This window comes from Ursus arctos, unplaced genomic scaffold (assembly GCF_023065955.2).
Source record: "Ursus arctos isolate Adak ecotype North America unplaced genomic scaffold, UrsArc2.0 scaffold_6, whole genome shotgun sequence".
Classification (NCBI taxonomy): Eukaryota; Metazoa; Chordata; class Mammalia; order Carnivora; family Ursidae; genus Ursus; species Ursus arctos.
The window spans coordinates 23,654,089-23,668,101 of record NW_026623078.1 but is presented as its reverse complement, the minus strand read 5'-3'; the positions used below and the strand labels follow the sequence as shown (position 1 = coordinate 23,668,101).

The following is a 14,013-nucleotide window of genomic DNA, read 5'->3' as shown; positions in this document are numbered from 1 at the left end:
AACAAGATGATGAATTATACTAGCTTTGCTTTGTGATCAGCATATTTCATGATTTCTTTTTAATGATGTCAGGTTCTGCTTTTCTCTGCGTGTAGGAAAGGTAACTGTCCTTTCATCCTCTCCAAAGGAGGTACCAAAGATGACAGTCTTTGAGATTCCCCTCATTGGGTTGTTGGATCTCTCTCACTTTAGTGATAACCATCATAGGGACCTCATGCTTGGTCAGACCTGTGAAAGGACACGCACTAGCTCTGCTTTCATCTTACTCCACCTTTTTCCATGTCGGTCTTGATCTGCTCCTCAAGATCCTCTGGGGACACGTAAAAGTCCTCTTCTGGCACCGATGATTTGGGCCGGCAGCGTCCACAGCAGCAGTTGCAACAGCAACATAGGCAGCAGCAAAAATAACAGCCAGTCAAGAGGCCAATGATGACAAACAGGGTCTAGGGGAAACAGAGGCAAAGCAAAATAGGGGTGAGGGGTGGTGGCGTGTGGGAGAACCCCAGAAATGAAGTGTGCATCCATGTATCTTCAGAGACCTGAAGATAATGCAGTTCACCCTGCAGACCATACATTTGCCCTCATCTGTACAAGATGACGGACTAATCCGTACAAGAACTAGCTTTTTAGTTTCCTTGGAAACAAATTCCTTATAAAGTTTTGCCTAACAAGTTCACAGGAAGTGACTTGTAGCCTAAGTAATGAAGGTGATGTTTTCTTCTTTATTCATAAGCCATGGCGGTCATTATTAAGAGCAGAGCAAACAAAACAACAAACACTTCTACAGACCAAATGAGCTAACCAAGGGGATTGAATCATTCTCACCCAAGAAGAGCTTTTGATAGCTCTCCTTCCCACCTCTGCATTTCTCTTAGTCACCAAGTCCTGCTCTCTTCAAGATCTCTTACACCCTCCTCCTTGTCTCTATCCTGACCAGTAGGACTTTATCTCATTATCTCTGCCTTCAACACTTCAGTAGCCTCCTAACTAGCCTCCCTGCCTCTACTCTTGCCTCCTATTCTTGACATTGTTGGAGCTTTCTGAAATACATGTTCTCTGGAACTTATATAGCAACTTTCCTGCCTCTCAGGAAAGGCTCAAGCTCCTTATTAATAGCCATCTGGCTTCAAACCTGTGAATTAGCACAGCCCTGTTCCTGACATACCTGCCATAGCTTTGCTCTCCCAGTGAATTCATCTGCCCAGGGGGCCCCTTCCCATTCCCCAGCCATCTGAAAAATGCCCACTCTGTGTTTAAGATACATCTCAAACATCCTCTGTCTGACATCTTTCCTGATCCTCCCCCAAAAGAGTTTCTCCCTCCTTTGTGCCCTAGCTGTACTCCATATAAATTTCTACCATGGTTTTTTTGTTGTTATTGACACTTTAAGACATTGATCAGTTTATACGTCTGTCTCACATTAGACTGAGCTTCTTGAAGGCTAGAACTCTATGTTCAGTCCCTCCCAACCTAAGGATTTAGTACCTGGCATGTGGAAGACAATAAATACTTACTGAATTAATGAATTATGAAGTAATTAATAGATGAACAAATTATTTGTTCCTCCTAGTGAACAGCCAGCACCAGGGTTTCCCCACAAGCATATAAAAGGTTTGCTTAGGGGCACCTGGGTGGCTCAGTTGGTTAAGCGTCTACTTGCAGCTCAGGTCATGATCCCAGGGTCCTGAGATCAAGTCCTGAATTGGGCTCCCTGCTCATCAGGGAGCCTGCTTTTCTCTCTGCCCCACCCCCCTGCTTGTTTTCTCTCTGTCTCTCAAAAATAAATAAATAAAAATACTTTTAAAAAAAGGGAAAAGATAAAAAGTTAGCTTACTAAGTCTGCCATAACTAAAAATGAAAAGAAACTTTCCCAACCTCCAATTTCAGTTAAAATATGCCAACTTTTGTTAATAGAGCAAAATAAATTTGATTTTAAAAAAATATGTTATTTGATATAGGAAGTGTTTTATACATCTTTGAATCAGAATGCAGATTTTATCTAAAAAGAGAAAGAGAATAAAGATCACCTTGTGTGTATGCAGCTCTTCAGTAACTTAAGATAGAAATCTTTAACGTTGATGAACCTCACCTGCTTCCTAGCCTAGCACCCCATCTCTGACTCTGGCCCCCATTATGGGGTGGAGCCTACAGTGGCTTGGAGTGAGGTAGCTTTAGTCACACTCTCATGCCGATAATCTTTTTGCCATGTATACTGTACATTTTCACAGACTTAAGTAAATTACTCTGAAAACAAAACCACAACACCCTTCTCCTCACCAACTGCCTCCAAAATCCTCCTGTGCAGTATTCCTGAGTACTGCCCCAACCAGCTTCTCCTTTCTTTATCTACCTTTGTCCTTTTTTGTCCTTACCATGCAATTCCCATATTTTCCTCTTCTCCAGAAATTTCCTTTAATTCATATACTGTTTTGTTCTCTAAATATTCCAACTAGATTGTTTGCCTGTTGCAAAATAACCTTGCCTCATATACTTAACAGTGCTTAGCACACTACTAAGTATAAGTAGGAGTCCAGTATTTGAAATACATATTTTCAATGGTACAATAAGTCATTCTTGCAGCGCGTACTTAATACGTGATCACTAGGTGCCAGCCCACTCTCATGGGCACTGCGCAATTAGGTTTTTGACAGAAGCAGAAGACGGTAGATTTTTTGTAACCTTATTTTTAAAGAGCCATATCAGAAATTATTTTACATATCTCTTATACTGCTGGAAAGCTTCTGCTTTTCTGTATGAATTTTGAACAGTTTTATCAACTTCCTCAGCAAAGAAGCCTATTCTCGTTTTTATGCAGGCCAGCCCCAATATGCAACCAGGTGCGTGTGTAAATTATCTAGAATGCCAGATATACCTCCCCATGGAGAGAATGTCATGTCTGGAGGTTAGATTCACAGGCAAGCCCACATTGTTATATGAACACTCAATCTATTATAAATGACATTGTCATTATGTACACTCTCGTTCCAAGGTCCTAATCCACTCAGTGGGAACTTGTCTGCCTCCCAGGTCTTCAACAATAGAGAAAGCAGGGTTCAGTGGGAATCCCAGTTATCTCTAGGAAGAGAAGTTTTGGAGACTGCAGAAGACAAGTGAGACTTCAGGTTGCAGACTCTCCATGCTTATGTATAAAAATATGTTCTGTCTCCTCTTGCATATATAAAACTCTTAAATTTAGCAAGATTTATTTTAGTGGAAGAAAATAACAACCCCTCTTTTTGGAAATCTGTAGTATTTTAAATTATTAATTACCACCTATATGAATGTGAGTTCATATGATTTCATAAAATGTATGAATTGTCCAAAAAATATGCTGATGGACCGTATGTATGGTTCACATGTAAATATGCTTTTATCAGAAGATTAAGATATTAAAACTCATAAATATATAACCATCATCAAACACTCATATGCTAGGTATTCCTAGGAAACCACATAAAATTTTCTGTCGAAAGTCAATTCTGATTGCACTCAGTCCTTAAAAACTTTGCTTTCTTCTTGACCAGATATCCTTTTTTTTTTTTAATTTCTCCCTCTGTGTCTCTTCAACACCCTGTCCAGAACTACTTAATTCTCACTTTTCCCCCCTCATTTCCTTCTCCACTACTTGAAGTCAGGCCCCATGTGAGCCTATGACATAACTACCGCGCATTCTCCCAAGTACTATGTTTGCTCAGGTAGCGATGCTATAGATAGGAGAGTACATGACTAAATGTGTCCTATAATAATTTACTAAGCACTTGTCACACTAATAAATTATTTTTGTTTTTGAGCAATGAGTCAGTTCTTAATTAGTCATTATGGGGAGAGAGGGAGGGCAGGCAGAATTAACCTGAAGCCTCAAATTCAATTATAATTAATGTCTAGAGGTATTTTAAGTCATGCTGTATTTTATAATTATTTGATGAGCTAAAGCAAAAAAAAAAAAAGATCCTCAAGTAACAGCTTTCAGTCGAAGTGATACCTCTTTTTGCTTACAAGAGTTTAATAATATGGTAAGGTTAGGTTTTCTCTGAGATGGAGTCAAGAAGAGTGAATAATACCATGATTTTTCTAGGAAATTGTTTTTAAAGAAAAAATTGATTTACCTTTGCCCACCAGCTTGACAGCATGAAGTAGGTATTAACATTTTCATCTCCAAATTGCTCAGCCACATAGAGTCCCAGCGATCCATACTTGTCATATATGTTTCTCTTTGACATGTCAGTAAGTATCGTGTGGGCGTTGTTGATTTCTTTAAACTTGTCAGCAGCAGCTGGATCATCTGGATTCTTGTCTGGATGGTGTTTCAGGGCCAGTTTTCTTTTAAAATTAAAAAAAAGTGAGGAAAAGTGTCATCTGACAAGAATTGCAGTGACATTTTAGGAGGGGCACTATTTGTACATCGTTTTTACATGCAATTACTATGAAGTGATAAGTTTCACAAAAATGTTGGCGTAACTAAGCAAGTTCTCATCAGATGTTGTCTCTTGTTTCTAATGTGCAGGCCCAGTAGTAGTAGTGTGGTTTCTCTCCTCATGTCCTCAGAGGAATTCTCAACTGCTGCCTAGTGGAGGAGTCGGTTTTTGCTGTTGGCAAATATGTGAAGTTTATTTTTACCTGGGAGCTGGTCGGTGGCACACCTCAATATGCAGAGGCCTTCAAGAGTTTGTGCAGTAGTAGGGTCAGTTTATACCAAAATTCTATTTAGAACTGGAACAAGTTTCTAGAATTAACAAAATTCACACCACATATTCAAAAAGTTAAACTCAACTGTCACACACAAAAAATCTGGTTCATATTCCCTTGAAAAAATAGTATGACCTTTTTCGTGAATCTGCCACAAATCCTTACTCCCTTTTGTTTTTATGAGCAGCTACCATGACTCTCCTTGTTTTCAAATGTATATTTGACTTCTTTTCAAATAGGTCTGTCCACTTCAAATACTCTGTAGAAGTTTACTTGTGAGTAAAATGTCCTCTCTTCTCTGTGGATCGTAAATCAGTTCCTGAAGGGTATGTGTATGTGTTATGTTGTAGTGTGTGTGTGTGGGGGGGGGGAGATATTTGGGGGTTATTTATTCTTCAGTTATACTCAAGTATAAAAAAAAAACCTGTGAAATGAATGTAAGAACTGAGCTATGATAGTCAGGGTCTGGCTGGTGGCCATTTCCTTCACTTCCCTCTACAGACAGATTTAAATAATGATTAAAGCCATGTTCAAAAATTGAGCCTGTAGTAATTTTTCCACTACAGAGTCAATGAATTTTATGACTTTGTACTGGAAATTTTATATGACCTGTTCTCTCTACTGTGCCTAACATAGCTATATGTAGGAATAAACCTTAAGCTTTTGTTTTGGTTTGGATTAAACTGTTTCATTTTAATGCAATAATAAAAAGGCCATAAATAGAGCAGAAAAGTAAAGTATACATTATAAGTCAATCTACACAATAAAGAGGAAAAAAAATCATGCCTGCTTAAGGCATTAAAGTATTGCTGGTTAGGAAGTAGGCGATTAAGCAGCTCAGCATCAGCGTGCTTCAAAAGTACCAAAATACTTAAAAGTATAAATCATGGTGTGAAATCCATTTCAACTCTGAACGCGGAATAAACAAAAAGAATTAAGCGATGATAGTCCATTTTAAATTTGTTTAACCAAAACATTTCATGCTTTTTGAGAGACATTTGAGTTATCTATAAATTCTTATAGATGGGACCATTGAAGATGTTTGTTATGTGCAGAATTCATGATAAAATCATGCTAATAGCACAAAATGCCTCTTTTGTCATTTAAAACACTTTTATAATGTTTACTATACGCCAGCACTATTATAAGCATGTTATGACTATTAATTCATTAATATTCACTACAACTGTATGAAATTGGTATTATAATGATCCCATTTTACAGGTGAGGAAATTTAGCCACCAGAAAGCTAAGTAACTTGCCCAATATCATACAGCTAATAATTAGAGCCAGGCTTTGAATATGGTCAATCTGACCCTGAGCACATGCTCTTAATCACCACTATGCTGCCTTTTTCTAATTCTTAAATTAAAAAAGTAAGGAACACAGAATGTCAGTAGGCCTGTGTAAGGACTTTGGCTTTTGGTTAGGTGATGTGGGAAACCATTGGGGTATTTTGAGAAAAAGAGTGGTATGGTCTGACTTTAGTTTTAAAAGGATTACTAACTCTTGGAGAGGACAAAGGTCAAAGCAGGGACACTGTTTTAGGAAAAGTTCATGGTGGTTCTGGTCAGTGTGGTAGTGGAAGATATAATGAGAAGTGGCTGGATTCTGGATATATTTTGAGGGCTAGCTGATGGATTGGATGTGGGATACAAAAGAATGAGAGAAATCAGAGATGGTACCAGAGTTTTGGCCTGAGCAAATAGAATTTTGTAGTTACTATTTAATGAGTTGGCAAGAGATTTTTTTTTTCAGTAGGGAATGGTTTGCTGGAGGTAAGAGAGATAGGAGCCTGGAGTTTACGCAAGAATTACAGTGGGAAATGTATGTTTGAGGGTTCTCAGCAGGTAGATGGTATTTAGGGCCATGGAACTGGAAAAGATTCCCAAAGGAGTGGGTCCAAGAGAAGTCCCAAAACTGGGCTATGGAAAGAAAGAACAAGCAGAGGAGATGAAAAAAGAAAGGCCAGCGATGCAGAGGGGAAAAATCTGGAGAATATGGTGGTCTTGAGGTCTAAGTGAACAGAGTATTTCAAGGAAGAGAGTGGTCATTTGTGTCAAATGCCATTAACAGGTCATATATGATGAGGACTAAGAATTGATCACTGGGTTTAGTGATATAGAAATCTTCGGTGACTTTGACACACACACACATGTACACACACATACAGACAATGGTATATATGTCTTTATATAAGGAAAAATAAAGCAGAAAAATAAGTAGAAAAGAAAGAAAAACATGAAAGGTTATAACCACAATTACCAGTGCTTTTAGCTGCACATTAGGATTATAGGTGATTCTTTATTTTGTTTTTTCTTGTTACAAAAAAGTACAGATTACTTGTATAGGTTCCTTCTGTAAGCATTTTTAAGCTCATTATAAATGTTGTTCTCTTTTAATAGCTGAAAGTTTAGTTTGTTCTCTTAAATGACCTACTGCCAAATTAGAAGGTAAAAAAGGAAGAAAGGAAGAAGGAAGAAGTCCTCTAACTTCAGTGATACAATGATCATCATCAAAAAACGTCAAGTGGATTCTTTAAATTCTTTATTAATTTTAATGGCATGATATTCCTGGAATTCTCACACTGTGCTCTGGGATACAGTTGCAGCATTTTCCCCTACTAGTTCCAGAAATCATTTCAGGCCAATCAAATACAAGAGCTATTACTTCTGCCTTGAAAAAAGAAACCCCTGGAAAGTGCCTCTTTGCATACATTTCCTTGTTTTTAGGTTTCAGTTGTAGACTGAAATACACTGCCCAAGACTTAGCCAGAGAAGCCTGGCTTCCTGTCATATTTTAAGCTGCTCAGATCTTTGTCAGCGCACAAGGGCAGATGCACTCAACCATTTATCACACTCCTCTAACAATAGCGTTGGCAAATTCAGAGGTCTGGACCATCTCCATTTGTAACAAATCCAATTCCTGGTCGTCAGCAGCATTTTGACTCCTCTTGGCAGATACTCTTGGCTCTGAGGAATCCTTGGGAAATATGGCAGCAGCAGAGGCAGCTGCCAAAATTACACAACTGCTCAGGAAGTGGTTGGTCAATGACCCATCCTTGGGAACTGCCTATAGAGCAAGGAACCACGTATGGAATTTAGGGTGAAAGGAAGTGCTTGGATTACATTTAAATATAAAATTCACCTAATTCATTTTAAAGATCTTTCTTATAATTTCTCATTTTATACTTAAAAGTGACATAATACTCAACCAGAATGTGTGCCTTTTATTCTAAATCTCTCTATACTTAGTCACCTATTAATCTGGTATGGCTATAACTAATGTTAGAATAATAACATCAAGCCCTCTAAGTTCTTCAAAATCCAATGACAACTGTCAGCTGAAATGCATAGTGAATTCAATGAGTGGCAGATAAGATAAACGTGGGATGTATAGTTGTAATTACTTAATGCCCCTATTCTGAGGAGTAGCATAATTTTAACAAGAGTTACAGTGTTCTGCCCAGTTCTCTTCCTCTTAACATCGAATCCTCTTAACATCAGATCTACCTTCTACTCTGTACCAGGCTAAGACCCAATTCTGACCATGTTGCCCCACCTCGAGGCCAGATCTATCTCCATGGGGTTGAAATGTCACAGGAAACCTTGTTTGGGAAAGGTGGTATCTAAGCTTCCAGGAACTAAGTTCCATCCTGGCCTTGCTGTGTCTGTAAGTTGCCTTTCTCCACTTAACACATTTTCAGCTGCTTTCTCCAATGACCACCTATTGTTTCCTATTTCAAAATTTCTCCATTACAGGGGCACCTGGGTGGCTTAGTTGGTTAAGCGTCCGACTCATGACTTAGGCTCAGGTCATGATCTCAGGGTCTTGAGATGGAGCCCCATGAGCCTGCTTAAGATTCTCTCTCCCCCTCTCCCCCTCCCACACACCTCCTTCTCTTAAAAAAAAATTATCCATTGCAGTGTGACTTTCTGCTAAACTCTTTCGGCCACAAAATGTATTGCCCCTCCAATGTCCCAGAAGAAGCCACGTGCTGCCTAAGAAGAAAGAATAGAAAAGGAAGAGTGATTTCTTCCCATATCCTAGAACCCTTAAAACTGCCTTTGTGACAGAGTCAGCATCTACTGCAAAGATAGGGGGAAAAAAGCAAAATCTGAGCTTGAAAAAGCTCAGGTAGCAAAAGAAAGCAAAATCTGAGCTCAGACATAGACTATTCTTTCTAGAAAAAAAAAATGTCTATAATGGGAAGGACACTGGTGGTAAATAGGAAAATGCACTGCTATAAACCAGAGTTTGAAGGTGAAAACAAACCCTAAATTAGCAATCTCAGATGATGGCAAGTGTTGCAATAATAGAACTTGATAGTTGTCATAATACTGGAAATTCAGTGGAACTCCTGTGCCCTCTTGGACTAAGTCAACATCCAGGTGAAAACATAATAAACCAATATAGGAGTTCCAGTGCACATCTTCCTGACATTTGGTATTAGTAGACATTAAATGTTTGACAGTCTGGTGATATGTATGTATGTATGTATGTGTGTATATCCATATCCCTTTGTGGTTTAATTTGCATTTTCCTAATTACTAATGAGGCTAACATATATATACATATACATGCCATTTGGATATCATCTATTTAAGTGCATAATCTTTTGCCTGTTTTTAGTTTGATGTTTAAATTGTATTTTTATACATATTCTATATATGACTCCTTTGTCATTTATATGTATTGCAAAAATTTCTCCTTTTCTGGGAACTTGTTAGTTTCTTTCTGAAATCTTTTGACAAACAGAAATTCTTAATTTTTTTCTAGTTGCCATAAAGGCTTTAACATCACTGGTTTTCAACAGTTTTCCTGTGATGTGCTTTGATACAGATTTCTTTCTATTTGTTCTGCTTGGCTTTTTATTGGGCTTCTGGTATATATGGATTGATATTTTTCAGTCACCTTGAGGGCTCAAAGTTCAGTTAGAGTCCATAAAAGACTGGTGTTTTCCATTATCTATTTCTGTGTAACAAGCTATGGTGAAATTTAATAATTTAAAACAACAAATATTTTATTAATTTGCCCATAATGTTATAATTGGGCAGAACTTGGTGGGGACAGTTTTTCTGTGTTCCGTTTGGCTTTGGCTGGAACTGCTCAATTGGAGCTGAAGGATTTGCTTCCAAGATGGCCTCACTGACCTGCTAGTAAATTGGTGCTGGCTGTGGCTGAAAGCTCAGCTAGGGCTGTTGGCTGGGAACTCTGTTCTCCACGTGGCTTCTCCACATGACTAGGTGAGGAGCCCCAGTGTATGATAATCTCAGGATAGTCATATTTCTTAAGAGGTGGCTAGCTTAAACCAGACTGCAAAAGCAGAAGCTGCTGGGCCTTTTTAGGATTTAGATACACCATAACTTCTGTCACATTCTGTTGGTTAAATTAGGTCAGAGAGCCAGCCCAGATTGAAGAGGGCTATACAAGGACATGATTACCAGGGTTTATGGAGGACCACAAAAGTGATTGTGAACCACAGGTGATGTACTTCCATTTTGCCCCTTGTCCTGAGTCTAAACAGAATTGTAGGACTGTTTAGATAGGGTCCCAGATTTTTCTCCTTTCCCCATAGAGTCCTGCTCAGCCTCTCAGCTTCTCTTCTTCCTTATGACCTAGTCAGCAGTTTTTCTTTAATCTCAAATGTTTTTAAGATGTATATATAAAAATATAATTTTTTCCAGTTTTTCTAGTTTCTCTCAGCGGAAGGGAGACCTGATCAAAATTACCTTGTCAGTGATAACCAGAAACTCCTGGTTATCTTTTATGTCTCCATCTCCTCTTTCAAGTATAGTCGAGTATATAACCCCCCTTTGAACAATGCAAGGGCTAGGGGTGCTGACCTCCCACACATTCAGAAATCCATGTATAACTTTGATTCCCCCAAGACTTAAGTACTAACAGCCTATTGTTGACCAGAAGCCTTACTGATAACAAAAACAGTCAACTAACTTATATACTGTATTTTTATAATAAAGCAAATTAGAGAAAAAATGTTATTAAGAAAGATACATTTACAGTACTGGGCTGTATTTACCTAAAAAAGAAAAAAATCCACATAAAAGTGGACCAGCACAGTTCAAACCCATGTTGTTCAAGGGTCAACTGTAGATGTTAATTACATAAACAGCTTTATACCACTGTTATATTAATGGCCCAGAGATTACCTCTGTGTATTGTTTATTTCTTTACTGCAAGCTGAGACCCATTAGCTCAAAAGATCGCCAGTTTCTAAAACTCAAATTTTTACGTATAGTTATTTTTAAAATAGCCCAAGGAGCAGATTATCAGCCATTTAAAGCCTACTCACTTTATACCTATAAGACCTCACCCTACATGTGCTGGCTATTGATAAGATGGACCCTTGTGGTTCTAAGACTCCAAGCTGCTATGGACCTCTGGAGCTGTCTGACTCAGAGACTTCCCACTGTGCTCTTGAGTGACATCACTTAGACATGTAAGCCCCCTTTCCACATTCTTGCCTCCCCCCCTCTCCCCTTCTGAGGGTAATTCCCAAGCTGTACGCCTCTGGATGGTCTCATGCTGTGAGGGTCTTCCCCTCTTCAGTCAATTCTGTTGTGCCCATCCAATAAAGCTTGTCATGTGTTTCTGCCTCTCGTGGTCATATCTTTTCCCTTGATCAGCCCCCAAATCCCTTGAACCCTTTACAAACACTTCATGCATTTGTACCCAGTACATTTTCCTTCCCCACAAGAAACTTAATACAGTCTGCTGCTGAAAGAAGCAAGAACAAGAGTGTTAGTGGGGCTCAAGGAAGAGGAGCCACTGGGTGAGGATTAGTACATAGTCCCACAAAAGAGACAGAATAGCAAATTCAGGGCACCATTTAGCTTCAGATTGCAAAGAATGATGCCAATACTCCCCTGCCATGTAATTATTTCTGAAACACCTGCTGCCATAGTATATGATTCAAGTATTTTGACCACCAAGGCACCCAGGCCCTCTGAAGGCCACATTGCACAGTCCTATGATTTCCTCACATTTGCAGATGGAATATCAGAACAGCTCACCCCAGCAATTGTCAGGGTGTTCTCTAGTTCTCCGTGATCCACAGTCACATTCGTGATTCAAGACAGATGGCATGAGATAACAATAGGAACCATAAATGATGATCTGTTTTAGAGAATTGATTTTCTTCCCCCACCATATAAAACCAGATGGAGAGTCAAGTGCTGACCTCTAGTGGCAGTCGAGGCGGTGATACCATTTTACGGCAAATAATCTTCCCAAGTTTTTACTAGACTATATAATAACTTGACTTTATGAGACATTATACTTGAGTATTTTTTAAATATGAGAGTTAAAAATACTTAAACTTTTGAAAAATTTAAATGTCAATTGATAAATCTTTGTCTTAGATAGTTTTCTGGTCACAATTATTTTCTAAGGCTAATTTTAAGAGCCAGCCCTTTACCCTCCCTAATAAGGTAGAATATTTGTGCAAACACAGTAGATAAAATGTGTCCGATATTAGAAGTACTTGTCTACACCAGTCATAAAAGTAGTGCTTTAAGGAGTAAGGACCTGATGTTCTGGCAGAAGTAGGCCACTGCAAACCTTCAAGCCTTTTTTTTTAAATGTTTTTTCTTACCAGCCTGTAGCTTGCGCAGAATCTGAGAGCTGCATACAACTTAAGATCTCTGTATTTGGCTCAGGTTTCCAACAAAAGTTTCCGGACCTCTAACCTTATTATGTTTCTTGGGGAAAATTTTGTATTCTTGTTTTTTTTAAAGCTAGCAATCTTTACTGAACTCTGACATCAAGGGAAAAGACTGAGACGTAGAAGAAATGGCCATATGAATTCTGTCTCCTACTGCCAACAGCAGCGCCCACCACTGGTTCTAGTCAACGCCCTTAGCAGGCGCTTGCTGTCTGTAGGCCTTCCACCTGCTGTCTGACAGCTCAAGTGCCGGTGATAGTGAATTGTGTCAAGGCTGCAAACAGTTCCTGGCGATTTCCATTGGTGGTCCAGGCTGGCAGTTCTTGTAGGGTCCCCAGTGTCTTTATCTTCTAGGTTTCTCAGTGCAAAAACATATAGCATAACTCCCTGATACATCTTTGTGTTAAGTGCTCACTTTCTTGTTCTCCCCAAACCCATTTTTTAAACTTACCAGGACCTATTCTTCCGGACTGCCAGCCTCACTGACTTAATTTCCTTAACAACACAGTCTGAACCTTGTGGTCATGCACTTGAGTGCCACTCAAATCAAATGATTCAGTTCTATAAACGTTTGGATTTCCTGTCATCCCCCCAAGGAAATTAGTTTTCCGCTGCTTCCGCTCCCATTTCTGGGATGACCAACACCGCTGGAGAAGATTGCACAACCATGGAAACTGGGGCCAATAAAGACGTACACTTTTCTACCTCAGCTGGTCTGCTGTGCTGCTTGCCAGTCCTTTTGCTTGGCCTCAGTAAGTTCCCTCTCAAGTCTCCTGTGGTAGTTATTCCAGCTTTTACAACTTCTCTTTGATTCCTCTTCCTCATTCCTTCACCCCTCTCAACAAGAAACCTCATTTCCTACTTCGAAAGAGGTAAAAAGCTCATTAGAAGGAAATAATTCTGCTTGATTGTGCCATCTTTCCCTCTTCTTTTTATTTGGAAGGAAGAACCTTTTCTCTTTAAGATGAACCTTGCCGGTGTTTTCTAGGATCTACCCGTGGGCTTCCCAAATCCTGGTCCATCGGTCATCAGTCCCTACCCCCCAACTCCAGTATCTTCAATAATCTCTGTTTGTCTTCAGCAAGCAAACATACCCCATCATTTTTTTAAAAATGAAAACTCTATGTCCTCGCCTGCTTTTCAAATTATTGAATTATCTCCTCCTTCCCTTCTTCATAACACTTCTTCAAAGCATAGCTTTCACAAAAAGTTTCCATCCTCAGTGTCTATTCACTCTTCATCCCACTGTAATCTGATATCTAGTTCTCTACTTGCTCTCCATTCCATCATCCTAACTGAAAAAATCAATGGCCTATTTTCAACCCTCATTCTGTTTGACCTTTCTGTAAGTTTTGTTGACCACACCTTCTTTTCCCTTGGTTTCCAGGATGTCTTCCTGACTCTTGCCCTGTCCTGACTAGGAAGCTAGACAAGGCAGTACAGACATATGTGGGTCCCTTGGGGCCAAGGTTGGCAGGAGTTATTATCCAAAGGGACCAGTGCACCAAAAGCAAGTGAGCATTCAAACACCAAGTAACGATAGGGCAGACAAAGAACTGGGAAGCCAGGAGCAAAAACTTGAGAGTGAAGTGGACATCTCAGATACAGGATTTTATTCACTTTCCATAAACCAAAAGAGGGTC

General features: G+C 39.2%; 1 protein-coding gene across 1 annotated transcript in view; it reads right to left on the bottom strand.

The window, feature by feature from the left end:
• The window catches only part of DNAJC5B (DnaJ heat shock protein family (Hsp40) member C5 beta), a 50,589-nt gene that overhangs the window by 15,898 nt on the left and 20,678 nt on the right, over positions 1–14,013 (bottom strand). Inside the window, exons 2-3 of the mRNA XM_026516410.3 lie at positions 4,107–4,320; positions 272–443 (exon numbers count right to left, since the gene is read on the bottom strand). Coding sequence (XP_026372195.1) covers positions 272–443; positions 4,107–4,320 — 386 coding nt within the window. The remainder of the gene's footprint in view (positions 1–271; positions 444–4,106; positions 4,321–14,013) is intronic.